This window comes from Vanacampus margaritifer, chromosome 6 (genome assembly GCF_051991255.1).
Source record: "Vanacampus margaritifer isolate UIUO_Vmar chromosome 6, RoL_Vmar_1.0, whole genome shotgun sequence".
In the NCBI taxonomy this organism is placed as follows: Eukaryota; Metazoa; Chordata; class Actinopteri; order Syngnathiformes; family Syngnathidae; genus Vanacampus; species Vanacampus margaritifer.
This window is the reverse complement of record NC_135437.1, coordinates 2071212-2099035: the sequence shown is the minus strand read 5'-3', so window position 1 is coordinate 2099035 and position 27824 is coordinate 2071212. Positions and strand designations below refer to the sequence as shown.

The window sequence follows — 27824 nt, the reverse complement described above, 5'->3', positions numbered from 1 at the left end:
TAAACAAATGTGAATTAGGTGGTGGTGACTTTATTGCAGTGATATATTTAAAAAAAAAAAAAATTGAAATAGAGGTCAAGTAAAGTTGTTGGTCTTTTTGATTTGTCCAATCAAATTAGATGTTGCAACAGCAAGTCACTCGCATGATTTGTTTCACAGTAATGAAAAACAGTTTGGAAATGAAGAAAAAATTTCATTTTATATTTTAAATTGTGTGACGTTATCTTATACATTATAGACAAGTTAAGACAACATTAAAAATGTAACTTCTACAGGGACAGGGTTGTAAATTAGCATTTGCTAAACTCTGTATGCTCAACATCAACTGCTAGCTCTGCTTAGTGTCTATGTCGGATTGCATTGTTCCTGTTAAACTAATAAAATGAAATGAAATGTAAGCTATGTAATTTGTCGATGGAGAGGGCACAAAATAAAATCTCGCCTAGGGCGCCACATTGGCTAGAGCACTGGGCACGAGAAAATAAGAAATATGATCCCATACTTAGAGTGATCAGATTGAATGTTGACTGGCGTATAGGTGTTAAAATTTATTTTGGATATTTATGTACCATTTGAATGTCATGATAATGAAGTTGAGTTTTTACAGACTTACTTTTATTAGCTCTTTTATTGAGAAAAGTGAATGTACTTGTATTTATGTTATTGAAATTATTGAAATTCTCACATCACGGAACAACAGGACATGATTAGGGGAAAGTTTATTGGTGGAGGCACAGGGTACATTGGGGCTCAATTTGAGTAACATCTGGTTTTGAAGAGAGGGGAGGAAGTACACCCTCACAAACCTAAGTCTATCATAAATGTATTTCCCAGTAACCTTAATGGAGATTGGGCTTATATTTGAAGAGCAGGAGGTGTCTGTCACTACGTGGCCAAAGAGGGAACACCTGACTGCGAAGTAGCTGCCAAGCTCGTTGGTAGGCCTCAGATGCTTCCTTGAAGTCCAAGTAGGTGTGTAGATCTGTCCTCCTGTAGACATATAATCAGGTAATTATCATTCACCACAGCTCAGATGACTATCAACACAGACATTATGAAGGTGCAAGACGAGGGCAACCTGCACAGTTGAAAATATCCCGAAGTTCACATATTCAATGCTTATTTATTCTATGACATTTGTGGAACCTGTGAGTCTACTGTCCAAATGGATGTATGGCAAAATTGGACGATAAACTTAACATATTCCATTTTGTTTTACCAGGCCTGATATTTATGCAAATGTGGATGACTTTACGTACATGTTTAGAACCCCCATCTTTGTTCTCCTGATTAAGTTAATTATTTTTTCCCCGAAATGGGAAATTGATTTTTTCCTTGCCCAGTCGCGGGTTTGGATCATCGGATGTCACTACCCTTCAGTCAACTCTGGGCCTGTAAAACCCTTTGAGACTTCTTTGTAAAAAAGAGCTACATAAAATAATTGATTGCATAATGCTGCCTTCATGTAGTATCGAAATTATGGCACCGTCTCATGTCTGGAGAATTGGGTATTTATTTTTGATACCCGAGTTTCTGAGCTGAGAAAACTTTCAACATACCAAAGGATTTGTAAATAGTAAGACATATTAACACTTATAAAGGCGTTATCGACTGCTAGTAAGTTGTTTTAGAATCTACACAATTATGTATCGTACACAATTCAACGTACTGTCGTTTAAAACACATCGTTTGCCGTAATTGTTGGGTTTTACAAGCAAAGACGTCAGTTGCCATATGTCATTTTTTTCTTTTCTTTCTACCACAACAATGGCAAATGAACAGAACTTAATTATGAGTTTCTAAGTGGTGAGGTCTATCTTTCCCACTGCACGTGAAGGCAGGGTTAGTCCTTTAGCTTGAGTTTGTAACAGACAAAAGCCCTGGGAATTAATCTGTCATACGCAATATCTGCGACTGTGCATATGCATAAATTATCTGGGCATGAGTATAGCTTGAAAATAAAATAGTTTGTGCTACATTCACTGCTAGAAAATAAACGCCATTTGTCACAATTGTCGGTCTTTTCTCAAGAGGAAACATCTCATGAGCTTCATGAGTTTTTGTACTTTTTTAGGCCTTTAAAAACAACTTTGTTTTCTTGGTTTACAGTGTGTCACCACAGTACGACAAAGTTTTCGCTAACTTAATAATAACGGATTTATTTGTAACACACCTTACATTAAAGTTCCTTAAAGTTCACAGTACAGGCAACAATAAAAGCAACAATAAAAGCAAGAGAAGCACACAGTGAATTTAAAACAGTCAATTAAAAATCAGAGTAAAAAAAAGTCAAGACCAAATATCAAAATATAAATCAACCAGGAAAAGAAAGAAAGGTTTTGAGTCTTTTTTATAAAAGATTCCATTGTCTGTGGAGCTCTGGGGTGATGTGGGAGAGCATTCCACAGACGGAGAGCAGCAGACTCGAAAGCCCTGTCGCCACGGTCTTTTTTTGTTTAAATTTTTTTATTATTAAACTTTTCAGTCACATAGGATACATAAACATAGCACTTTTGGGCTGTGGACAATCTCAATGCGGCATCCTAGGTGACAATAGAAAAAGGAAAACCGAGATCCCTAGCAACATGCACACAGAAAAAAAAAAGTACCCCCTCAAGTGTACATCCAATCATAAAATAGTGAATAGGCCCACGGTAATAGGTAACACCTCGCAGCGCGACTCAACTGTAAATGAATTAAAAGAAAGAAAATGCCTTATGTACAGATAAAAAGAACTGCATACACTCAAATAACAGAAACACAGTCTAGTCCGGTGGGGGAAATGGCCATCACGTAACTGAACAAAGCAAGCCAATTAGTCAGAGATATCAGGGAAATAAAATTTCATAACATAAGAAAGAAAATTTCTCCATCTAGCATTGAATACATTCAGAGTCCCTAAGTGTGTATCGGATCTTCTCCAAACAGTGCAAGACCGATTTAACTCACATAGCATGAGATGGAGGAGTTGATGATTTCCATTGAAGTAGGATCAATCGTCTTGCCAATAAAGTAACAAAAGTCTTGATCAATTTTGGACAATTTTAGTACTGCTAGGGATATTCCAAACAATGCGGCAAAAGGATATTTGACCAGTGAGCCACACACTTTTGAAAGTGAGTGTGATTGGCTGAGGATTGATTACACTGCGCACAGTTTGAGTTGACATTTTCCTATATTTCGGACAACCTGTATTTAGCCCAATGAGCCCTGTGGACAATTTTGCACTGAATAAGAGCATGTCGTGCACATATTGAGGAGGCATGTACTTGTTTAAGTACAGACCCCCAGAGCGTATCCGGTATATCCTTGCCCAATTCCAGCTCCCACAACAATTTAATGCTGGTCAGAGAAGTTTTGCGGAGACCACAGATCTGACCATAGATAATTGATAAGCCACCTCTAAGAGAAGGAAGAGGATCTAGGAAAGTGTCCAATGCCATTTTATCAGGCAGAGTGGGGAAAAAAGTCCTCAAACTACAGGCAAAACTGCGGACCTGAAATCTAAAGAAATTATTGCAAAGTATATAAAATTTGTCAACAAGTTGCTCAAAAGTCACAAAAGTATTGTCGATGTAGAGATCCCTAAGTCTACAGACACCCATTAGACCAGAGAGGAAAATCCTTATCGACCATGGATGGTTGAAAGATAGGATTCGAAGCAATTGGTGTAGAAAAGGAAATTGCCTGAAAATCAAAGTGGCGCGTAAATTGGTTCCAGATCTTATAAGCGGTAGATGATGGGTGGATGGATGGATGGATGGGAGACGTGCAGAGTTGTGGCAACTACAGAGGAATAAAAATGATGAGCCACACAATAAAGCTATGGAAAAGAGTAGTTGAAGCTAGACTGAGGGCAGAGGTTAACATTTGTGAGCAGTATGGTTTTACCCCCCCCCCCCCCAAAAAAAAAAAAGAGTACCACAAATGCAGTATTTGCTTTGAGGATGTTGATAGAGAAGTACAGAGAAGGTCATAAGGAGCTACATTGTGTCTTTGTAGATCTGGAGAAAGCTTATGACAGGGTGCCCAGAGAGGAACTGTGGTTTTGTATGAGGAAGTCTGGAATGGCAGAGTATGTTCAAGTGGTGCAGGACATGTAAGAGGACTGTAAGACAGTGGTGACGTGTGCTGTAGGTGTGACGGATGAGTTCAAAGTGGAAGTGGGACTACATCAGGGATCAGCTCTGAGCCCCTCCTTCTCATTCGCTATGGTGATGGACAGGATGACAGACGAGGTTAGACAGGAATCTCCATGTACTATGATGTTTGTAGATGACATTGTGATCTGTAGTGAGAGCAGGGAACAGGTGGAGGAAAAGCTAGAGGTGTGGAGGTTTGCCCTGGAAAAGAGGGGAATGAAGGTTAGCCGTAGCAAGACGGAGTATCTGTGTGTGAATGAGAGCGGCCCAAGTGGAAAAATGAGGTTACAGGGAGAAAAGACCAAGAAGGTGGAGAAGTTTAAGTACTTAGGGTCAACAGTCCAGAGCAATGGAGAGTGTGGAAAAGAAGGGAAAAAGTGTGTACAGGCAGGCTGGAACGGGTGGAGATAAGTGGCAGGTGTGATGTGTGATGGAAGAGTTTCAGCTAAAATGAAAGGGAAGGTTTATACAACTGGGGTGAGACTAGTGTTTGGTCTGCAGACAGTGCCACTAAGGAAAAGACAAGAGGCAGAGTTGGAGGTGGCAGAGATGAAGATGCTGAGGTTCTCTTTGGGAGTGACCAGGATGGATAGAATCTTGAATGAGTACATCAGAGGGACAGCACATGCTCAGAGGCCAGACTGAGATGGTTTGGATATGTCCAGAGGAGAGATAGTGAGTATATTGCCAGAAGGATGCTGAGTTTCCAAATGCCTGCCAGGAGGTCTAGAGGAAGACCAAAGAGGAGGTTTATGGATGTAGTTATAGAGGACATGAAGGTAGTTGGTGTGAGAGCAGAGGATGCAGAGGACAGGGTTAGATGGAGGCAACTGATTTGCTGTGGCGACCCATGAAGGGAAAAGCCGAAAGGAAAAGAAGAAGATTGGAAAATGCAGTTGTTAAACTAAGTTATGTGTAAAAAAAAAAAAAAAAAAAAAAAGGACTATATTTAATAAAGTTGTACTTTACACGTTAAATATTCATTATCATTTATGCTCACAAAAGGGGAGGAATACTGTACTTACAAACGGGATGCTGGTGGGGGGCAGCAAGCACATGCCGTGCCTAGTCTGTCGGAAATGAAAGAAGAACAAACGTAATGGTCCTATGCTGCCATTCCTTGAAGTACGAAATACATCTTGGGATATTTTCCCAGCCAAGCCTTCACCAAGCAATAACCGATGGACCCTTGGTTTAAGTGAGCAAAAAAGAACAACATCCGGGATTCGTGTGGTCTTGGCTTATGCATACTTCCGATTGGAACAGTACTTGGGGCGCCCCTGATGACGTCTCACGAAATCACAAGGACGTAAGTAAGGTTTTTAACTGATGTATGTTGTGCAAACACATTTTGAAACATCAACATAGTAGTACAAATTCATTGAAAGCTAGTCACATGATAAAACTGCAACGAATTACGGAAATACGCCAACGATATATGCTCTTAGTTTGTTGTCATGCATGATAACGTGAGTGAGAGGCTGGCAAGCAAAGCAATTAAACGGGCGTTGATACACTGCTGAAATGGGCTTCATCGACTGTACTGCTTAACAGATTAATGTTCATTAGTTGGCTAAATATTTCCTTACACGTGCATACTCTTCCGGTTGTACCGCTCGAAGGTGGCCGCCAAACTCCACATGACGCAGGAACACTCTCTACATACCTACATCACATATGGCGCTCCCCATTCAAGTGACAACACACACAACAATATAATAAGAATTGTTCTGGTCCAAGTCCTGCCCTAGTGTGTACGCATGGTCAGGGCTGTGCATAAATTTACAATATGCACAAGTCCAAATTGATAAATCCCATACTTTGCGTGGGGAAAGTAGGGAAATAGCGAATGATTTACACACATTTCAGTGTGTATTGTTAGACATTATTAATATTTTTAATTTTTTATTTTATATATTAACCATGTTGAAATGTTTTATGGATGTGTAGAGCAAGTGGAATAGTGTTGAACTCAGTATAATTTGACCTTAACCTTGCTTTCGTCTAAAAATTCCTTCTCAGTGTTCTGTGCGAAAACACATTCTGTTCGTGAGAACATATTCTGCTTCGAGAGAGCACACACACACCCCCACACACACACACTACTGACTCTGTTCGTATCATCACTCACGGCCACTCTAAATCTGCTTCAATTTGTTTGTGAGATATTGTTTTGGGGAAAAGTACCCTGAGAGTATATTTTGTCTAAAAAGAATGAACACAGCTGCAGTCTGTGTACGAAAATAATATTATGTAACATATTGAGTGAGAACCAATCTGTTCTACTCATTCTTTGTAGGAGGAGAAAAGGCGTTTTACTTTCAAAACTTGATACTATAAAAAGCCCTCTCTCCCAAGGGAGGGGGCACATGGGCACTCTTTAATTCCACCTTTTACGTGATGTTGAGTGTTGCCGTGACCGGAGAATTCTCTGAAATAAATCATCCTTGCAAGGAATTTCTCACAAGAAATCTGTCTTCAAGTTTTTTGGAACACGCAAAAGAGGACAAATAATTAGCCTCTTTCAGTATGCACACTTGATAAATGAGGACCCTGATAACTAGTGAGTTCTAACAAAATAACACTTGAGAAGGAAAAAAAATATTGTTAACTGTACATTTATGAAAACAATAGAGTGGAACTGTTGAAGAAACGGGCACATTTGTCAGTTAGTTCTGCATTACTGTTTCACAGTTTGTGAACAATTTGAAAGATTAACTGCAGATTAACATCCGGACGCTTTATTGATGGTTTAAGGTAATATCTGTGATGTTATGAAAGCCTTTGTTGTGGTACCTGAGAGAGTCAGGAAGAGCAGAAGCGTCAGTGGACAACACCAGAACCAAGAATGATTGAAAAAGTTCCAGTTTACACAGAGCAGACCTGGAGGGAGGGAGAGAGATAGAAAGAGGAGGGGGTGGACACACATACAATAATATATTATTATATATATATAATAATACTTTGCAGATGACATTGTGACCTTTAGTGAGAGCAGGGAACAGGTGGAGGAGAAGCTAGAGGCGTGGGGGTTTGCCCTGGTAAGGAGGGGAATGAAGGTTAGTCGTAACTGTCACGGCTGGGGGTGGAGGACCCAAATGCAGGGAGGCAGGAGAACCACGGCAGGGATGCATATTATACTGAGCACAATTTATTTAACAAAAACACTAACAGGGGTACTGGGTAAAACTCTAAATAAACAAAACCAACAAAGTTCGGAGAAGACAAAACTCAAAGTAACAACAAAACGCTGGAGTGGTGACAGCGACAATGATCCAACCAAGACTGAACGAAACCAGGGAACTAAATACAAGCCAACTGACGAGACAACGAGAGACACCTGGACAAGACACAAGTGGCTGGGGGAGATGATTGGATGACACAAGGGAACAGGATGACGAGTACAGGTGCAAACAAAACCTAACAAGCAAAATAGGACACCAATAATAACGGTAACAAGACGGAGTGTCTGTGTGTGAATGGGAGGGACCAAAGTGGAAGAGTGAGGTTTCAGGGAGAAGAGACCAAGAAGGTAGAGAAGTTTAAGTATTTAGGCTCAACAGTCCAAAGCAATGGAGAGTGTGGAAAATAAGTGATGAAGCGTGTACAGGCAGGCTGTAACGGGTGGAGAAAAGTGTTGGGTGTGATGTGTGATAGAAGAGTTTCAGCTAAAATGAAAGGAAAGGTTTATAAAACTGTGGTGAGACCAGCGATGTTGTTTGGTCAGGAGACAGTGTCACCGTGGAAAAGACAGGAGGCAGAGCTGGAGGTGGCAGAGATGAAGATGCTGAGGTTCTCTTTGGGAGTGACCAGCATGGGTAGAATCAAGAATGAGTACATCAGAGGGACAGCACATGTTAGAGGATTTGTAGATACAGTCAGAGAGGCCAGACTGAGATGGTTTGGACATGCCCAGAGGAGCGACAGTATATTGGCAGAAGGATGCTGAGTTTCCAAAATGCCAGGCAGAAGGTCTAGAGGAAGACCAAAGAGGAGGTTTATGCATGTAGTTAAAGAGGACATGAAGGTAGTTGGTGTGAGAGCAGAGGATGCAGATGACAGGGTTAGATGGCGGCAACTGATTTGCTGAGGTGACCCTTGAAGGGAATAGGCGAAAGGAAAAGAAGATACAGTACAATATCCAATACTTTAAACAGAAGATCTGCAGTAAAAAAAAAAAAAAAGTTTTTCAATTGTTTTTATTTTTATTATGAGAATACTGTATGATTACCTTGCTTTTGCTGTGCCCAGGGTCTTCTTGGTCGCTCCTTGTTTGAAGCCGCTGGCAGTGACATCAAGTGGCTGCTCAGGCACTTTACACCAGCTGACAGCTGAAACCCATAAACATTCAATCGATAGATGGCAGGGAAGATATAATTGCGCTACATCCTCCTCACCCCTCCTCACTCACTTTCACCACAAAATAATTAATATATCTCAAATTAGATGTGAGGCAGTAGACAACTCTCAGAAGCGCAAGTACATGATAGTAAAAAGCACAATAGTTGAAGATGTGTGCATATGTGCGTGCGTGTGTGTGTGTTTGTGCTCACACACATACAAAAAAAAGAAAAAGAGAAAAAAAGAGAGCAATGATGATGACATGTCGAATCTAACCGAATGAACAATACTGAGCTCTTTCAGATATAATAAATAAATAAATACATAAATAAATTGTGCCTTGTAAGCAAGTCTCGACTTAAAGCTGATGCCATTTACGGATTTCCGCCGGAGTTCGAGTAGTCTCCGTAGACAGTGCCCGGTCGCTACACATCACCAAATGGGTGGGGTTCAAACGGGGTTAACAAAATGAACTACAGGAGACAGGAGGTCACACTGCAGTCTGTCGTTTCTTGATCTATTTTTATTCACTTTCTCGTTCCATGTCCACATTTTAATACATACAGCGACAACTCTTTTCTGCCTTCCCGGCCACCCCCATCCCCCGCCCCTCCGCAGTCCCCACACAGGCCAGCAGCCAACCAAAAACGAGCGTGAACCAGACCACCAATCAGAAACGTGCATTGGCGCAGCAACATTGGCCCCGAAGTTTGGCTGGAAGGAAAACGTCTCCGGAACTCAGTGCACACACAATACAATTTAAGTGCTCCTTATTGTTTTAAAATATGTCGGCGGCAAGTTTACTTGGGCAGCCCATTCAAGTATTAACATGGTGTGGGAATGGCTGTATATTAAGAGTGTCAAAATTAGCGCGTTAATATTGTGTTAATTTAAAGTTCCTTTAACGGCACAATTTTTTTTTAACACTCGATCAAGTCAAGGCTTTCAACAACTAGAGGAAAGCCTCTACTAAGGGTTTTGCAGTCAGGCGCAGCAGAAACATCCACGTCAAAATTACCCAATAGAAATGCACTGTACTACACTGTAACTGAAACACACAATGTTTAAGGGGCAGAATGTTAGCGTGGAGGAGCTATTTGGACTGTGTAGCAGAGCTAGGTTGCTACAGGTGTCCATGGGCACTCTCAAATCTCTGTTAAAGCCACAGGTGTAACACCTAAATGATCATAACACGTGTTGCTCTCATTAATAAACTAAATCATGTGATCATGTTCTGCCTCCGCAAAATGTACTTCAGAATTTAATATTTGTGGAGAATCATGTTCTTGATATTTAAGAAGAATTTATGTACCATAATTAATCGATATTGGATCAAAGTGAATTTGGATCGAATCGGGGTGGGGGGATGGGGTGGGGGGGGGGTTATCGAAATCGAATAGAACTGAACTCTTGTGAATCGAAATCGAATCGATTGAGGAAATTAGAAGCGATATCCATCCCTAGCTAAAAACTTCTTTTTTTTTTGTCTTTCAACAGTGAGTACATGTGGACGTTCAGCCCATTTTTGCTCCTTGCTTGGCTATCCAGTAGCACCCATCCATGGCTGTAGTTGGCCCAAACCATCACACGTTACGTTTGGCCACATGTGTAAAAAGTGTGTCAGAAAAGTTCCACGACGGATTTTCCCTATCAGTGTGGGCCAGATTATCAACCAGCACGTCTAGAAAGAGATCCTAAAGCGTGTTGTGGCAGGACAATACATATGCATCTATGCATACAACAGATCCTGGTCGAAAAGAACATTGCCATGCCTCTAATTTCTTAAGACCAAGGGTGTCATCAAAAGGACACATTTTGAAATCAAAGATGGACAAAGCTGTGGAGGATCTCGAAAAAAAAAAAAAAGATCCAGGAGTGCATGAAGGAGTGAGAGAGAAGGCTGGGATAGTGTGCTTACGACTCCAGGGAGATTACTTCAAGTTATTATCTTGGATTTTATTACACCAGTCCTGGGGCTTCATTTATAAAGCTTGCATACGATTAAAATGAGGCCAAAACTCTACGTACGAACATTTCTGCGCCAAAGGTGGTATTTATAGAAAACAAACTGAACGTGAAACTTAACGCGCGGCTAGACAAGACTGGACCTACCTTCTGAAGACATGGGAAAAAAGTGACAAAACAGCTTTGTGGTGCATTTCGATTCCCCAAACACCATGTAAGCTGGATGTTAGGTCACATTAATGTTTGTTTTGCTCCAGACTTGCTCCGATGTCAGAAACACGCAGCGGGGCAGAAATCATGCGAATGAACTTAAACATTCTAAATGGCCGCCTTCTCTCATTGATCACCTATCTTGAAAAAGCCTCATGCAACAAATCATATTAATGACAACTAATGTGGACACATACTGCACGCATCACATCATCGCGCCGCGCAGCAATTTCACCCACCCACCGCTACAAATGCCATTAAAGGCTAAATAAAACTATTTTGATACAAGACAATAAGGATAAAAAAATAGCTAGAAAAATACAGTCTGGTACAAGAATCTTTGCTATGGAGCTTGATATAATTACAGGAAGTCCTCGAGTTACGTCAGAGTTACATTCCTACGCTGGTGATGTAACCCATATTTTGACTTAAATCGAATTTCACAGTTAAAGTTGATATTTACATCAAAATACTTACTTACTGTACAGTAATTTAAAAATATATATTTGCGCGACCCGGAAAGGCCGGAACCAATTTTTGTGTTTCCGCACGGACATTCATTGCTGATGGACGGCAGAGTGAAACTAATTCAAACTTAAACACGGAAATATGACGCACCTGATGGCGAGTCTACTGGCTGATTATGTCCGTTGCTGGAGGTAACCACAACACAACTTTAAAAAACTTTAAAATGGCGTGATTACTGTGGGAAATTAATGAAAAAGAAGGTGCTACGGACGAGGCACGGGCGCCTTAAAGTTGAAACGACATACTGTAGGTCGCGTACGACTTAACTCGAAGACTCCCTGTATAGGTTTTTGTCATGCAAATAGATAAATAAATAAAGAAAGAAAGAAACATGAATGTCAATAAAATCATAAAACGTTCACAATGTGATCCACACAGCCGTGATGCTGGATGAAGATCCATAAGCACCACATTGGGAATATTAATAGATACTAATAATAACATTATTTGTTAATTATAAGGCATCCTATTGATCGTCTAATTTTTCGAGACAATTTTCCTAGTGCATAGAGTAGAGACAATACAATTGGTCAAATTATTTTCTTTATACTCACACCATTTGGATCAGACCAAATTATTATTATTATTATTATTATCATTAATTATTATTATTATTGTTTTTTTTCTTTTTCTTTTTTAATCTGCCACTGTACGCCTTGCGGCGGCATTAATTGCAACTCGTTCTGCTTGCTTTTATTGGCGATGCTCCCAAACAACACGGCCTTCCGTGACCTCTCCAATAAGGGTTTCAATGTACATCTTTTTTTTAATCTTTTTTTTTTATATATTGTTCACAGAAAAATTCTATGTACATCATGGTGAAATTAGCCTTCTTTATTGCCCAAATTGTTTTGATTTGGTGGTCGCCATCACGTGCTGATTATAAATACGCATATTAGTTGATTTGCATTGCCAAATATGGGGTGAAATAGGTGGAGTTGGGGCAGGAAACGCCGTGGAATCTGCTGCGCATACCGGTTGGGATCGTTTGGCATTTATAAAAGGGAATTGCGTGCAGGTGTGCATATGTGTGACTACGCATGGTTTTATAAATCAAATTTTTTTCTGCGTGCATGAGGTTTGGGTTTCGTTCGTAAGTACTTTTGTACGCAGGTTCTCATACAGTTTTATAAATGAGGCCCCAGGAACTTTTCAGACACACATCGTATGATTACTTGACCATACTACCTGCCCCACAGGGTGTGATGCATCCTTGTCCAGCCTTGTGTTGGAGCTCAGTCTGGGCCCGGCTGAATGGAAACTCCAATTTTGATTGGAGAAAAACTGGTTGAGACACTGAGAAACCAGCAGGGAGATCTGATACATGAGAGCATCTGAACAGAACAGGTCAAACAGACTTTGTGAATATTACTGTGAGCACAAACATCAACATACATTGTTCTATAAATTCTACACAGAAACCAGAATTACTCTATTTGTACAGGTGCAGAGCTCTTCAAAAATGTAGAGAATAGTAAATCATGTTTCCATATGATATTAAAAAAATCAGGGTGACTGTTGGGTCTACTGTAAACACTGATGAGAAAATGACTAGAGTAATGGGTATCTTTACCCTATAGTAAGCCTCACCTTGTGATCAAAGCTCTTTGCATGGCTTCATGGCTAAAGGGGCACATTCCTACCACTACAGCGCTGAAGTAGAGCGCCTCCTGTAGGTAGTGGGACAAAAGTGCACCCTGGAAGCCCAGCACCCCCCAGCGAGCCATTTTATCACTGCACGAAAGAGACAGAGTTGACTCTCCTCGACCAGGCTTGACCCGCAGTAACCCCATGCTATGGTAGCCCATCCCCGGGTGAAGAGGGTCAGCTTGGCCACCTAGTACAGACTTGGCTCCTGTTCTGAAAACATCATGGACCTGTGAGTTCAGCCCAGCACAGATGATGGGGCTAACGTTTGAAGAAGCACTGGTTTTGAAAATCAGCTCTGCTGAAGTTGAAGCATGTGAGATAGTCCCAAGATGTGTTTTTGCAGATGGGCTCTGTGAAGGCTCATCATTATGTGTAGGTGAGGACGAAGGCAAGGAAAAAGTCTGTTTTAATTCATCAATATTCTCTAGATTTGTCTCTTTGAGGGAATTTTCTTCAAGAGAGGACAGCTTGGAGTTTTGCCATAGAATAGGTGCTTCTGCTTTTCTTTTCAGGCTTCCTCCAACAGTCTCTTTGTCATTTTTCAGAGATATGACAGGACACGCTTGAAGCTGCATACCATTCATGGGGATTATAGATGCGTCACCACCTAGTGAACAAGAGTTACACACAAATTTTGATGAGAGCGTGTCCCTGTTTTTAAATGTGATTACAGTACATGGCATATTAATTGTGAAAATTGTGATGGATATTAAGGGTGTCAAAAGGAGTGTTAATTTTGAGTTAAAGTTCTTTAACGCCACAAATTTTTTTAATGCGCGATTAATGACCACTCCTTACTTGAAAAACCTGTACTGGGGGAATTCCAGTTGCAACACAGTAGACACGTCAACGTCAACATTTAGCAGTATTAAATTAAATAATAATGCATATATTTGTGCAGACTGGGGTCAAGTTGTATTTGAAAAATGTTTAATTTCACAAGTTACTTCACGTTAAAGATTAGATAGCTCTTAATCTGAAAAAAATGCACTGACCTGTCACCAACGTCTTACAAATGCAATTATGCCATCTAGTGGCAGAAAAAAATGACCTCAACACAAATCAGTATCACACTCATTTTTTACAGTACAGTACATCTTTTTAATTTTAACTCAATTATATGAATTATTATGAAATCACTGTACCAATGACTAAAAAATACAGCCATAATTCTGCTAGTTAATCATTTTTTCCCAATTTAATGTTAACAAGAGTATTAAAACTTGGAAAAACATTTATTGTACATTTAGAACAGATATAAAATGTGCGATTAATTATGAGTTAACTATTAAAGTCATGCAAATTACGATAAAAAAAAATTTATCGCCAAACACCCTACCTAAATATCTTCATAATTTTTAGATGAAAAACAATGACTATTTTAACTGATAATTAATTGTTGTACAATCATACTCCCCTCAAGTATTTCTTTTAAGAATAAGGAAAATTCCTTAATTTTTTGCCGTAGATCAAAAAGATTTTGACATGTAAATATGAATATGAAGCAAAAACTCAACATATAATATTTTGAAGGAACTTCCAACTAGATCGATGTCAAAATTTGGCAAATTTCAAATGTGTGTTATTTTTACAAATTACTGATCATTTGAAATTGTTGAAAATGTCTCGCCGACAATGCAATGTTAATGGTTGAACATTAACAAACATGTTGGTGTTTGGAACTCCTGAAAAGTGCTGATTTTGGAGATACAAGGATTCCGCCCGACACCAGCCAGCAATAAACAACTTGGCATTACAGTATTTGTAGTGTGTGATCATGTGCATTCCTGGCATGAAAACATATCAGGGGTGAGAACCCCTCTAAAGGTGTCTGGGGGCATGCTCCCTTGGAATATTTCACACTTTAACACTTCAATTTGATAAAACAGGGTAGAAGGGTTACTTTCTCAAATATATTTCTAGTTACCTGATAAAATCTAATTAGTAATGTAATCCAAATACCGTAACATTTAAAAAATGCAACTTGAGTAATATTTATTACTTTTGGATTAATTCAATTCCAAATAGGCTAATGAGGACAAAATAGAAAAAGATCACTACAATATATTTTGGATACAGTGGACCCCGCTATTTGGATAGGATAGGACTGCAAATAGCAAAAATCCATGCGTAAATTGAAATTTTTATATTGTATATTTATCAAAAGACAGACATAAAAAGCTGGAAGAATGCATTGATTGATTGAAACAATTGCTAGTTTCATGGAGGAAAAGTTCAAAAGTACCACTGATTGTCACACTGGTCACCTCACATAGACAGACAGCTACATATAGACACACAGACATCGACATAAGTAATATTTGCAGCGGTAGCTTCACAGCAAGGGGGCACAAGCCAGTGTCTTCATGTGCCGGTCCCAAGCCGGATAAATACAGAGGGTTGTGTCAGGAAGGGCATCCGACGTACAACTTTGGCCAAATCAAACATGCAAATCAAATATATGACTTGCAAACCAGATCTATCGAGGCCCGGGTTAACGACTGCCACCAGTGCTGTTGACCTACAGGGTGCCGGTGGAAACTGGACTACTGTTGGTCAAAGAAGGAGAGGAGGAAGGTGTGTTCATAGGGAAAAAGAGAAGAGGAACACCAAGAGTCTATGACTGAGAGTAGGGAATTTGAATGTTGGAACTATGACAGGAAAAGGTAGAGAGCTGGTTGACATGATGCAGAGGAGGAAGGTGGACATACTGTGTGTTCAGGAGACAAGGTGGAAATGGAGCAAGGCTAGAAGTTTAGGAGCATAGTTCAAGTTATTTTATCATGGTGTAGACAGGAAGAGAAATTGAGTAAGAGTTATCATGAAGGAGGTGTTTGTTAGGAACGTCCTGGAGGTAAAAAGAGTGTAAGATAGAGTGATAAGCATGAAGCTAGGAATCCAAGGTGTGATGATCAATGTTGTTAGTGGGTATGCGCCACAGGTAGGATGTGAGCTGGAAGAGAAGGAGAACTTTTGGTTGGACCTTGATGAAATGATGCAGAGCATCCCTAGAAGTGAAAGAGTTGTCATTGGTGCGGACTTCAATGGACATGTTGGTGTAAGAAACAGAGGTGATGAGGAGGTGATGGGCAAGTCTGGTATCCAGGAGAGGAATGCAGAAAGACAGATGGTGGTTGACTTTGCAAAAAGAATATAAATGACTGTCGTAAATACTTTCTTCCAGAAGAGGCAGTAACAGATGTTGACCTACAAGAGTGGAGGTAGGAGTACACAGGTAGACTACATCTTGTGTAGACTGTGTAATCTGAAGGAGATCAGCGACTGCAAAGTAGTGGTAGGTGAGAGTGTAGCCAGACAGCATAGGATGGTAGTGTGTAGGATGACGAAATGGTGGGAGCTGAAAAAGGAAGTGTTGTATGACTTTCAAGAAGGAGTTGAGACAGGGACTGGATGGTCAGGAGGTACTTCCATATGACTGGACAACTACAGCAAATGTGATCAGGAAGACAGGTAGAAGAGTCCTTGGTGTGTCATCTGGAAGGAAATTAGATAAGACTTGGTGGTGAGATGAGGAGGTGGTGAAATGCAGCATAAGGTGAAAGTAGAAGTGGCAAAGGCCAAACAAGGGGTTTACGATTACTTGTATTCTAGGTTTGAAGTAAGGAGGGAGATATTCATCTATACAAGTTGGCAAGACAAAGAGGCAGAGATGGGAAGCATGTGCAACAGGATAGGGTAATAAAAGATAGGGATGGAAGTGTGTTGGCAGATACCAGTAGTGTGATGGGAAGATGGAAATAGTACTTTGAAGAGTTGATGAATGAGGAAAATAAGAGAGAACAAAGAATAGAAGAGGTGACTGTTGTGGATCAGGAAGTAGCAAAGATGAGTAAGGATGAAGTGAGAAGGGCATTGAAGAGAATGAAGAGTGGAAAGGCACTTGGTCCTGATGATATACCTGTGGAGGTATGGAAGTGTCCAGGAAATGTAGCAGTAGAATTTTTGACTGGGTTGTTCTTAGTGAGAAGATGCTTGAGGAATGGAGGAGAAGTGTGCTGGTGCCCATTTTTAAAAACAAGGGAGACGTGCAGAGTTGTGGCAACTACAGAGGAATAAAGCTGATGAGTCACACAATGAAGCTACGGGAAAGAGTAGTTGAAGCTAGAGTGAGGGCAGAGGTGAACATTTGTGAGCAGCAGCATGGTTTCATGCCACAAAAAAAAAAAAAAAAAAAAGAGTACCAAAGATGCAGTATTTGCTTTGAGGATGTTGATTGAGAAGTACAGAGAAGGTCAGAAGGAGCTGCATTGTGTCTTTGTAGATCTGGAGAAACCTTATGACAGGGTGCCCAGAGAGGAACTGTAGTTTTGTATAAGGAAGTCGCGGGGGGGGGGGGCTTCATCAGGGATCAGCTCTGAGCCCCTTTTTGTTTGCTATGGTATTGGACAGGATGACAGACGAGGTTAGACAGGAATGATGTTTGCTGATGACATTGTGATCTGTAGTGAGAGCAGGGAACAGGTGGAGGAGAAGCTAGAGGCGTGGAGGTTTGCCCTGGAAAGGTGGGGAATGAAGGTTAGCCGTAGCAAGACAGTATCTGTGTGTGAATGGGAGGGACCAAAGTGGAAGAGTGAGGTTACAGGGAGAAGAGACCAAGAAGGTGGAGGAGTTAAAGTATTTAGGGTCAACAGTCCAGAGCAATAGCGAGCTGGCCGCAGGTGGCGCAGGTGTGGCTGCAGCTCACGTACTGTACACCTTGTGTGTTGATTTCATACCTTCTAAAGATGATTTTGAAAATAAGTATGTTGACATTAAGTCACAACTCTTTCTTTACGGTAACAAGTACTTAAATGGAATTAAGTTAATCTATACACAAGCAAACAACGCCAAGCCCAGCATTGGCTATGGCAAACATTTTCTGGCCATGACATTCACCTATCATTGACTGTACATTCAAAGACGGAAGCAAACTAAGACGACCTTATGCCTTCAATGGACAAATGCGGATCATCACATCATCTGTTTGATACTATCTGGCGACATTTATCCGTGCCCAGGGCCACATCACGTTTCAGCAGAGAAGCCTGTGGAGGAGCGCACTACTGCCGTCCTACAGGTATTGAATAATGCGCTACCGTCTAACCCTGCACGTCCTAACCTCTCCTGTCCGTCGTCTTCCCTTGGCGTTGCTGTGGATGGGACGCTGTGGAGCTGTGTTGGCGCTGTGGCGGGAGTAGCTAATCTGCGGATGTCTCATGCTGTTGCGGGCTGTGGAGCGTGTGGTGTTCCTGGTGTCGACCTTGGCGGCGTGCGGCGTGTTCTCGGCATATCGCAGAGAGCAACCCTACGGAGCAATGGCTTTGCAGGGGTGTCGGGCGGACCCTGTGTTCCAGTAGCGCCTGGAGTGCATGTTGGCCAAGATGTACCCCAGGATTCTGAGCTCACTTTACTTTACGCATCCCCATAGCAACTCGGAATTTAAATAGGAAACTGCTGAATCCAGGGATCGCGAACGGTGTGGGACCCTAAGCCCAAACCAAAAAATATTCTAGGTGGCCACTTAAACATTAGAAGCATTTTCTCTAAAAGTGAGCAAATATATCATCTGCTTCTGGACTAAAATCTGGACTTTGTATACTTATTTGAATCTTGGCTTAATCAAAATGCTCCATCAGCAGCTCTGACTATTCCTAGTTACAATCTCTACAGGAAAGACAGAGAGAGCTCAAAAAGGGGGTGGTGGTGTAATGGTTTATATAAAAAGCACATTACAGTGCCACAAAATCCAATGGTCAAATTGCATTAATTTAGAGTGCTTGGGTCTCTATATCTTTCTATCACCACAAATGTAATTTGTCCTTGTTGTAATTTATAGACCTCCCTCTGCAGAGAATTTTTTTGTAAACTTTGAGAAAATATAAGTTACTCACCTGGGAAAACATGGTCAAATATTCATATCTATGTCTTATCTACAAAATCATTAATAGTCTATCATCCCGTCCTCTCCGCCATTTTATTAACATCCGAACAACTGACCATAGGAGAAGCAGATGTCCAGCAAGGGGAGACTGTACTGTATTGTTCCCTTTCGGAAAAGTGCTTTTGGTCGAACTGCTTTCTCTGTCCGGGCTGCTACCGAGTGGAATCTCACTCTTGTTCACATCAGAAATCTAGACACATACATTACATTTAAGCTCGAACTTAAAAAATGGTTAACTGATAAACTGATAAGAAATGTCAACACTGATGCTTCTTGTATTTGTTTATCCCTGGTTGGTTTTAATGTAAATTTTAGTAAATGTATTGTTTTTGTTATAAAAATTTAATTTTAACATTTTAATAGTATTTTCATGAATGTATTGTTATTGTTGTGTATTTTATTTTAATTTTACTAGGGTGCCATTTACGATCTGTCTCGGGACTGCAGATGAAAAATAGCCTTTTGGATAATTCTGACATATTTACTGAAATGTTTATTAATATGTACTGTCCCTGAAACAAATCAATCAATCAAATCAAATCAATGGAGATTGAGGAAAAGAAGTGAAGAAGCGTGTGCAGGCAGGCCGGAACGGGTGGAGAAAAGTGTCTGGTCTGATAGAAAAGTTTCAGCTAAAATGAAAGGAAAGGTTTATAAAACTGTGGTGAGACCAGCAATGTTGTTTGGTCTGGAGACAGTGCCACTGAGAAAAAGACAGGAAGGCAGAGCTGGTGGTGGCAGAGATTAAGCTACTGATGTTCTCTTTGAGAGTGACCAGGATGGATAGAATCAGAAATGAGTACATCAGAGGGACAGCACATGTTAGAGGCTTTGGAGATAAAGTCAGAGAAGCCAGACTGAGATGGTTTGGACATGTCCAGAGGAGAGATAGTGAGTTTATTAGCAGAAGGATGCCGAGTTTCCAAATACCAGGCAAATGCCAGGCAGGAGGTCTAGAGCAAGACCAAAGAGGAGGTTTATGGATGTAGTTAAAGAGGACATGAAGGTAGTTGGTGTGAGAGCAGAGGATGCAGAGGACAGGGTTAGATGGAGGCAACTGATTCGCTGTGGCGTCCCCTGAAGGCAAAAGCCAAAAGGAAAAAAAGAAGCCTCACAGACACGCACACACACAAACACACACACACGAACGAACGCACGCACGCACGCACCCACATAGTAATTATGAAACTACACGATGACAGTGCCTGACGTCAAGCAACAGAAAAAACAAAACACGTCTATCCCAGTGACAAATTTGGCAGTTTTTGTAATGTGGTGTTTAAATATCAAAACTATACTGTAGGTGGTTTGTGACAGGAGGGTTAACACTTGACTTATATTAGCCTGGAAGATAGCGTCACCAGACATTCCCACATTCTCATCGCTTCTCCACGATTCACGTAGGTCACATATTGTGGTATCTAAACGGCGTATTTCGCCAAAAGGTGCAGAATTTTCAGGCCTGTCGATGTTTACCAACGCGGAACCTTTCAAATGAGCTTCCAGCCCAGGTGGTAGCTTTGGACACAGGCAACGCTAAGTTTCAACGCTTGTCCTGTCTCACACTACATGATTAAATTAACACTTCATGCGGCACCTACAAAATAAAAGTAAATACATATACCAGCTGTGAGAACACCTTTATTGTGACAAGTTGTGACACAACAGTGCATGCAGGTGACCACCCAATGACATTGTCGCCTGTCGAAAAGCGCAGACAGCGCATGCATATTTCTTTTCTCAGAATGGACGGAGCGGATGTACAGTTTAAGAATTTGGTCAATGCTAAAGAACGTAACAACATTAAAGATGATAATACTGTTTGCAAAATTGACCAATAAACCAGAATAATCACATACGCCCCAAAAAAAACACACACATTCCTCCACACAAACTACATTATACTTCAAAAATTTGAAATCGGGCATTCCAAACTGTCAAGCAGAAACTTACACGGTGTATGACTGGTGAAGAAGAGGAAGGAAATTCCTGGCTGAAGCCTCCATTTCCCTTGATGCACTGTTTGACAAAACACAGAGCTTCCCCTTCCGCTCACAGCTCTGTGCAACTCCTGGGTTAGATACCTACAAATAAACATACAAAAATCTTACACTCAATCAACACAAATCATTGATACAGGGCTTAAAGTACTCAGGCATGGTGCCGAATTTCCGGCGTAAAATATTTGTATATATGTGTGTCATGCTTAAATGTGTCCAAGCGAATCTTAAAATTTAATCCACCAAAAGAATAACAAGTAATTTACCAATAGTTTAAGTCAAATTAAAAGCCGCTAGCCAATCAGAAGCAGAGTAGGGCGGGTCTTGTATTGAAACAGCGCAATGACAAATCCAGATACGTACACGACGCGCACATCTTAAAAGATGGAAGGGAAAATCATTCAACACGGTGAGAACACATATTTACTGCAAAAACAGTGTGAAAAACAAATGGCGCTGGGCATGGCTTCATGTAAAAAGGGGCAATGGAAAGCCTCTTTCTCCCGTTTGTGCCACAAATTGAAGCAGCCAGATCAGTCTCTCGGATGGCCTATGAACAACTTGGGATCCCCCCGGTGGAGCTAGACGAAGTGGCTGGGTAGAGGGAAGTCTGGGCTTCCCTGCTGATACCCTCGCGGCCCAACCTTGGATACGCGGCAGAAAATGAATGAATGTATGAGTGGATGGATGGATGGATGGATGATTGATTGAACAGTGCTCTGCAAGATGTTAAAAGCTGCTTTTCCGCAACTTTATCCTGAATCTGCCTGGTGTGTTCATTGGTCTTAATGATGCTGTTTGAGCCTCAATATTCTTTTAACAGACCTCTGCGACCATCACAGAGCAGGTGCATTTATACCGAGACTAGATTAGACACAGGTGTACTCTATTTATCACATTGGATGATCATAATGGACTGAGCCATAAAGGATCTGAACCAACTTTTGGGATTGTTTTATACAAAATTACCCAAGTTTTGAACCAAAATTGGGTAAAATTGAGCCGAGTAAAGAATCGGTCAATTTTTGACGCATAATTGGGTTATTTTTCCGTTCCGTCTTCAATTCCGCTTATCCGGGGTCGGGTCGTGGGGGCAGCAGCTTTAGCAGGGAAGCCCAGACTTCCCTCTCCCCAGCCACTTCAGCCAGCTCATCCGACGGGATCCCAAGGCGTTCCCAGGCCAGCCGAGAGACATAGTCTCTCCAGCATGTCCTGGGTCGTCCCCGAGGCCTCCCGCCGGTAGGACATGCCCGGAACACCTCCCCGGGGAGGCGTCCAGAAGGCATCCGAACCAGATGCCCGAGCCACCTCAACGGGTTCCTCTCAACGTGGAGGAGTAGCGGCTCGACGCTGAGTCCCTCCCGGATGACCGAGCTTCTCACCCTATCTCTAAGGGAGAGCCCGGCTACCCTGCGGAGGAAACTAATTTCGGCCGCTTGTATCCGGGATCTTGTTCCCGGGTTATTTTTTACCCGAAAAATTTAGAGTACACCCTACTTTTCAGATATCTATTTGGAAGAAAAAAAAAGGTTAATATATTGTATAAATTCCATTCCATTTAACGATTGTGTCCCACTTGGTGTTGATTATTCACCCAAAAAATTCAATGTTACAACTTTGTTTAAAATGTGGCAAAATGACAAAGGATTCAAGGAGGGGGCTGATACTTTGCAAGGCACTGTAAGTGCTGCTATCGTATACGTGTTGAATGTATGTAAAGTACATAGATTGCAAAATCCCAATAAAAAGACGTGGAAAAAAACTAAGATGATAGACAGTACTATAACCTTTGAGAACACAATTTCTACAGTAACTTGTGCAGTTGTGCATTTGACACCTAAAATGTCCTAATCTTAATATCTGAAATACACATTGTGTGTATAGTACGTACCTGAGACACCCTCTTCTGGCAATGACTTCCGCATGGCTGTCATTGAGCACATCACCTAAACAGAGTAGAAACAAACTATCACAGGAAAAATGATTTAAAGACAGAACTACAGCATATATTTAAACGACACCTTAGCTACTTTTAGACCACAACCAGTAAAATACCAGAACTCTTTCCAATTGTTAAAACACATAATACCAGAAAGCAGGGGTGTTAAACTTGTTTTGATTGAGGGCCATTTCCAACTGGGTCAACACAAGCATGAAATGATGATCGCTAGAGAAGTCTCTTGTGTTTTATGCCAGATGCCCATGCTGAACCAACCGTCACCATTTACTTTGGGGCCATCATGAGCACTTAGGTGGGTGTGACAATCAGTGGTACTTGGTTATGTTTAGTATTAAATAGAGTGCACACAGGCTTATGCCCCTAGAGCAGAGGTGGGCAATCTCGGTCCTCGAGGGCCGTAGTCCTGCAGGTTTTGGAGGTTTCTCACTTCCAACGCAAGCTGATTCCAATCAACAGGCTCATTATCAGGCTTATGCAGAGCTTGCTGATGAGCTGATCATATATCAGCTGTGTTGGAGAAAGGCAACCTGCAAAACCTGCAGGACTGTGGCCCTCGATGCCCACCTTTGCCCTAGAGGGTGGCTTTAAGCAAAACACAAGAAAAAAGAAGAAACTAAAACCATCCTACACACCTTTGGGACTCATGGCATTCTGTCCAATACACTTTGTCCCAGTTCCAAGGGAAACAATTTCTTTTTCAACTGAAAAATAAAGATTACACGAGATGATTAAATGAATAGTGGGTGTAACATATCTGTAAATGTACAAAAGAGAAGACCAAAAAGAGATACAGATAAGGCAAGATTATTTATTCAAGTAAGTTAAATCTAAAGTTAAGTCCCTCGGGAACATGCAAGCTTTTTTTTTAGTGCAGGTTCTGCAAAAATATTTGAACAGCTCTTTAGGAATCAGCAAAATACGGAGGAAGAAGTTATTTAAAAGAAGAATTGATGTTCCATAATTAATCAATATTGGATTAAATTTAGTAAATCTAATCGAACTGAACTCTTGTGAATCGAAATAGAATCGATTGAGTAAATTTGAATCGATACCCAGCCCTAATCAAAATATCTTGTTTTTTTTCTCCAAAGTGAAACTGGTAATCTGGAAGCTTTGAATGGGGGAGATAAAACATAGTATTGGCAAATGGCCATTACATTTAAGGTTGAATGGATTAGTAAACACATAATGTATTTATACAATAAGCAATAGGCCTACATTAATTATGATTGTGAATCACTCAGAATTTCACAGGCAAAAATACGCGCCATTGCTGGGGTCAACAGCGTGCCAATTAGTGAAGCAGAGGACATTTACCGAAAGGAACAACAATATAACTGCAGTTAGTAGAGTTAATAACACTAAACAATTCTTATTATTTTGGGGGGCTATGTTAGAACTACTGACGTGATCCACTGACGTTTAAAGACGTCAAGTAAAAACCTACGCTTCACTGCCAATGACGTCAAAAGACGTCATCCAATGATTTTTTTTTTTTTTTGAAACGGGTAGAGGAAACCCTTCCGCATGTCTGGTGAAAGTTTCAAGTCTGTCTGTTGTGCCTAAGGACTATTTTTGGCCCTTAGAGGGCAGCGATGACTCTCTTTTGACAAGATCAGGTGGGCGTCAGTAGAGGCGGAGCTAGAGCGTCGAGCAGGAGATGAGAATGGAAGACAAAGGAAAAATGGCGGCCGGTCGCGAGGAGCTCACGCCCGAGACGTTTTTTTCAAAGACCAAAAGCATCGCTGAAAAAGCACATTGTTGACGACGATGATCATTATCGATGATGAAGATGAGGGTGGTGACTCCGTGGTTGAGAAGCATTGACGCGGCAGTAGAAGACGTTAGATGGAGGAGGGAACGGGCAATGGCGAGCGTTTGCAAGCAGCTCTACACTTACAAGACGAAAGGCATCGACCAACGCTAAAATAGTACATTGATGACGACGGTGATCATCCTCGATGATGATGAAGGTGAATCCGAGCTTGACGGCGAAATTGGAACCGCTGACGCGGCGGCTATGACGGTGTCGTAACGCGGAGCGCAACCGAGCACGCACAGGCGGACGTTCGATCGGACGACGGAGAGTGCCCCGAGTCCAATGCATATTCATCGGAGGACGTGTGTACAGTCTGCTACTTGCTTTTTATTCCCCGGAAAAAAAGGCCGTCAAGAAAGTGTAACGTTTGCACGCAAAACGGACCAATGTGAAAGTGAAAGTAAACTGTTGTGCGAGTCCTGGCGTCTCCTTGCACGCAGGAGAGCGTTACAAAAGGAAAAACTGTATTTGAAACATCCACATAATTGTAAGTAGTACCACAGTTGCACACATTTGTAAATAGTTTGCGAAATTGTTTTGTCAAATTGTTACACTGTTGAATGGAAATAAACGTATTTTGCAATCAAAAAACACTTTTTCATTGTTGGTGAAAGCGTTTTACAGAAGTAAAGCACTATTTAGGTGTTTGTGGCATCATTCATGGACAAAAAGAAGTGTACAATTCACTTAGAGTGCATGAAATAACATCGTTTCACAAAAAGCTCTTTTTCTCCGTTTTTTGTTTCAAAAGAGAGAATTTCGGTGAAAGTAACCATTTTCTATTGTTGATTACTGAAGAACGGAATAAGTTGGAAACTGATGAAAGATGAGAGTCCAATCTTTCATTTGGTAGTATGTGTGTTTCCATAGTCCAAACACAACATTTTCTGTGGACCTTGAAAGATCACTCAAAATGCTTAAATCGGCTGGCAGTGGGGACAACCCGTTTCTGAAAACGTCTGGCAGTGAAAGAGTTAATGTATGATTCATAGATCATTTCTCTTTCATTGACAGTGAACACACCCTCCAGTGTGAGCAACTTGAAACTAAAGGGGAATGTCCGAAGAGAACATGGAAAGACTGAGGGAATGGGGAGAGAAATTTAGAAGAGCGCTCGCTTTAAAATATCTTTTTTAGAAGACTGTAGTGTGTTTGTGTGTGTGCGGGGGGGGATTATGGTTCAAAAATGTGTTTTATATGCTAAATGGTTGCTTTTTTTATATAGCGCTTTAACAACGCCTCACATTCACCCATTCACACAGCAATGGTCGGCTGCTGCCACACAGGTTGCTGCCAGGTCTACTGGGAGCAAATCAGAGTTCAGTGTATTGCTCAAGGACATTTGGACATAGTCACCAGGGGTGAGGATCGAACGATCAACCTCACGGATGGGAGACAGCCACTTTACCACCAAGGCCACGGACTCATGCCGCCCCATGACTATTCCTTGTGCACTTTTTGTGCACCGCCCATTCGGCAAAAGCCACAGGTTCTGTGGACATTACATGTTGTAGGCATCAGTAAATGTAGTCAAAATGGTCAAGATTTTGGCGGTGGGGGTGGTGAATATTTAGGCTAAAGTAACTGTCTTTTGCCCAAATTCCAAACCAACGATGTGCTGTAGTTTACAGCTGATTGTAATATGACTGGCCTAAGGGAACAATGCATGATGTTCACTTATGAGGCAAAAAAGTAATTTTATCAAATCTTCATGCATGTTCTTATGCATGATTATATCTTATTCATACCTATACCTTTGTGTATTTAAACATTTATTTTAAATATCGCCTATACAGTAGTTATTTTAAAAGTTATTTTGTTACACTCACATTGACTTAGATCAAAAAGTTAACTGACTTTATTTTACTTTTTTACATACACACATTCAAATATAAATATAAATCTATGTTTGACTATATTTCGACTATATTAGTTATTTAACTAAGTTCTCTGCTGGCGCTTTCGTTCAAGATCGAGAGCTTCCGTTATTCGACGTACGCATGAGCGTTAAGCCTTTTTTTTTTCTTTTTAAATCGGTCACACTTCCGCTCACTTTTATTTTGAAATTCATCCGAGCTTCCGCTATCGAGCTTGCTTAAGATATCCAGGCTGTAGCAATACACTCTTGGAGGCTGGAGCCCAGATTATGGAGGCTTTTACAGATACAAATTTAGACTTTTTTCTACAGGTACAATTTTTTTTTTTTTACTAGTTTTGCACCATATTTACCTCCATACCAGAGCGTACCATAGAGGCGGCTTCCCCGTCGCCGCTGTCGAATATCAAATATCTAACATAAAACTAACTTCACCTCGGTACATTGCCGACCAACGTACACGCACATCACAAGCACACGCACACACAAACCTCTATCCGATTTAGCACATCGAGTGATTTTCACCACAGCGGCTAGTGAGGTCCATTCTCTGCCTGGCTCCGGCTTTCCTCTTCGTGGCAGCTCGTTGAAACGCTCATAACACAACTTGGCAATTTCATCAGCGTTCACCATGGCTTGTGAGGCGAGTTTCACATAAAATTTAATATGGCCTTTATGAAAATACGTTTTAAAATGTATTTATTGTCCTACTTTCACTCGATCATTTGGACATGCGCAGCCACTATTCAAAGAGACAAAACGCAACCTCTTCCGGGCCAAGTTCAGATTTTCACAATAAAAAGAGATCAACGCTTTACGTGTACTGTAGAGACAGTTACCAATTAATTGTGTGTCTGTTTTAATGATCGATGATAACATTTTAATGTTATTATTTAGTTGCTTTTCATTACATTTCCTCCTTCAGCATTGGTTTCAGGTAACATGTTGCAACGAGATACACTACTCACAAAAGGTTTGGGATATTTGGTGAAATTACAGGATGAGCCGAAAATGCATTCAAACCTTTACAGGTGAACAGAATGTGACCTTCTCTAAGCTTTTGAATGCACATGTCTATCAGTACTTTTTGCACAATGTGCTGCTCTCCAGCGATAAGCTTAACGGCAAAATTCACAAACAACAATGCTCCAGTTCATCGAGCTGGCATCATCAGGGAACGGCTGTTGGAGACTGTTGTACCTCAAATGGAATGGCCTGCACTTTCTCCAGACTTGAATCCTGTTGAAAACCTGTGGGATCAGCTGAGTCGCCGTGTAGAGGCTCGAAACTCTGCACCCCAGAAGTTCAATGACCTGAGTGAGGCCTGCTCTTACTCTTAAGAGTGGGATGCCATGCCTCAGCAGTCAATGAGTCGACTTGTGAACAGCATGA

The 27824-nt window shown here is 41.1% G+C and overlaps 1 protein-coding gene across 5 annotated transcripts; it reads right to left on the bottom strand.

The window, feature by feature from the left end:
* Window positions 1–702: 702 nt before the first annotated feature.
* adat1 (adenosine deaminase tRNA specific 1) lies at window positions 703–27811 on the bottom strand. 5 transcript variants are annotated; one of them, XM_077568610.1, is made up of 10 exons: window positions 26924–27210; window positions 23370–23438; window positions 22669–22723; window positions 20731–20861; window positions 12777–13443; window positions 12375–12520; window positions 8374–8473; window positions 6939–7025; window positions 5168–5212; window positions 703–990 (listed from the first exon to the last, which is right to left on the bottom strand). In XM_077568610.1, the coding sequence occupies exons 1-10, from the start codon at window positions 27063–27065 to the stop codon at window positions 840–842; spliced, it is 1593 nt and encodes a 530-aa protein (XP_077424736.1). In that variant the 5' UTR covers window positions 27066–27210; the 3' UTR covers window positions 703–839. The 5 variants fall into 5 exon arrangements, with proteins under 5 accessions (XP_077424736.1, XP_077424737.1, XP_077424738.1 ...); XM_077568609.1 differs by lacking the exons at window positions 703–990; window positions 26924–27210 and adding exons at window positions 998–3786; window positions 27633–27811; XM_077568608.1 differs by lacking the exon at window positions 703–990 and adding an exon at window positions 998–3786 and having other exon boundaries at window positions 26924–27211.
* Window positions 27812–27824: the final 13 nt, after the last annotated feature.

Coding starts and splice junctions, on each gene's coding strand:
- adat1 (XM_077568608.1), bottom strand. CDS start 27,065: ATGGTGAACGCTGATGAAATTGCCAAGTTGTGTTATGAGCGTTTCAAC. Junction 20,862..22,668: donor GCCAGAAGAGGGTGTCTCAG/GTACGTACTATA, acceptor GTTTATTTGTAG/GTATCTAACCCAGGAGTTGC. Junction 3,787..5,167: donor CCCCCACCAGCATCCCGTTT/GTAAGTACAGTA, acceptor ATTCCTCTGTAG/TTGCCACAACTCTGCACGTC.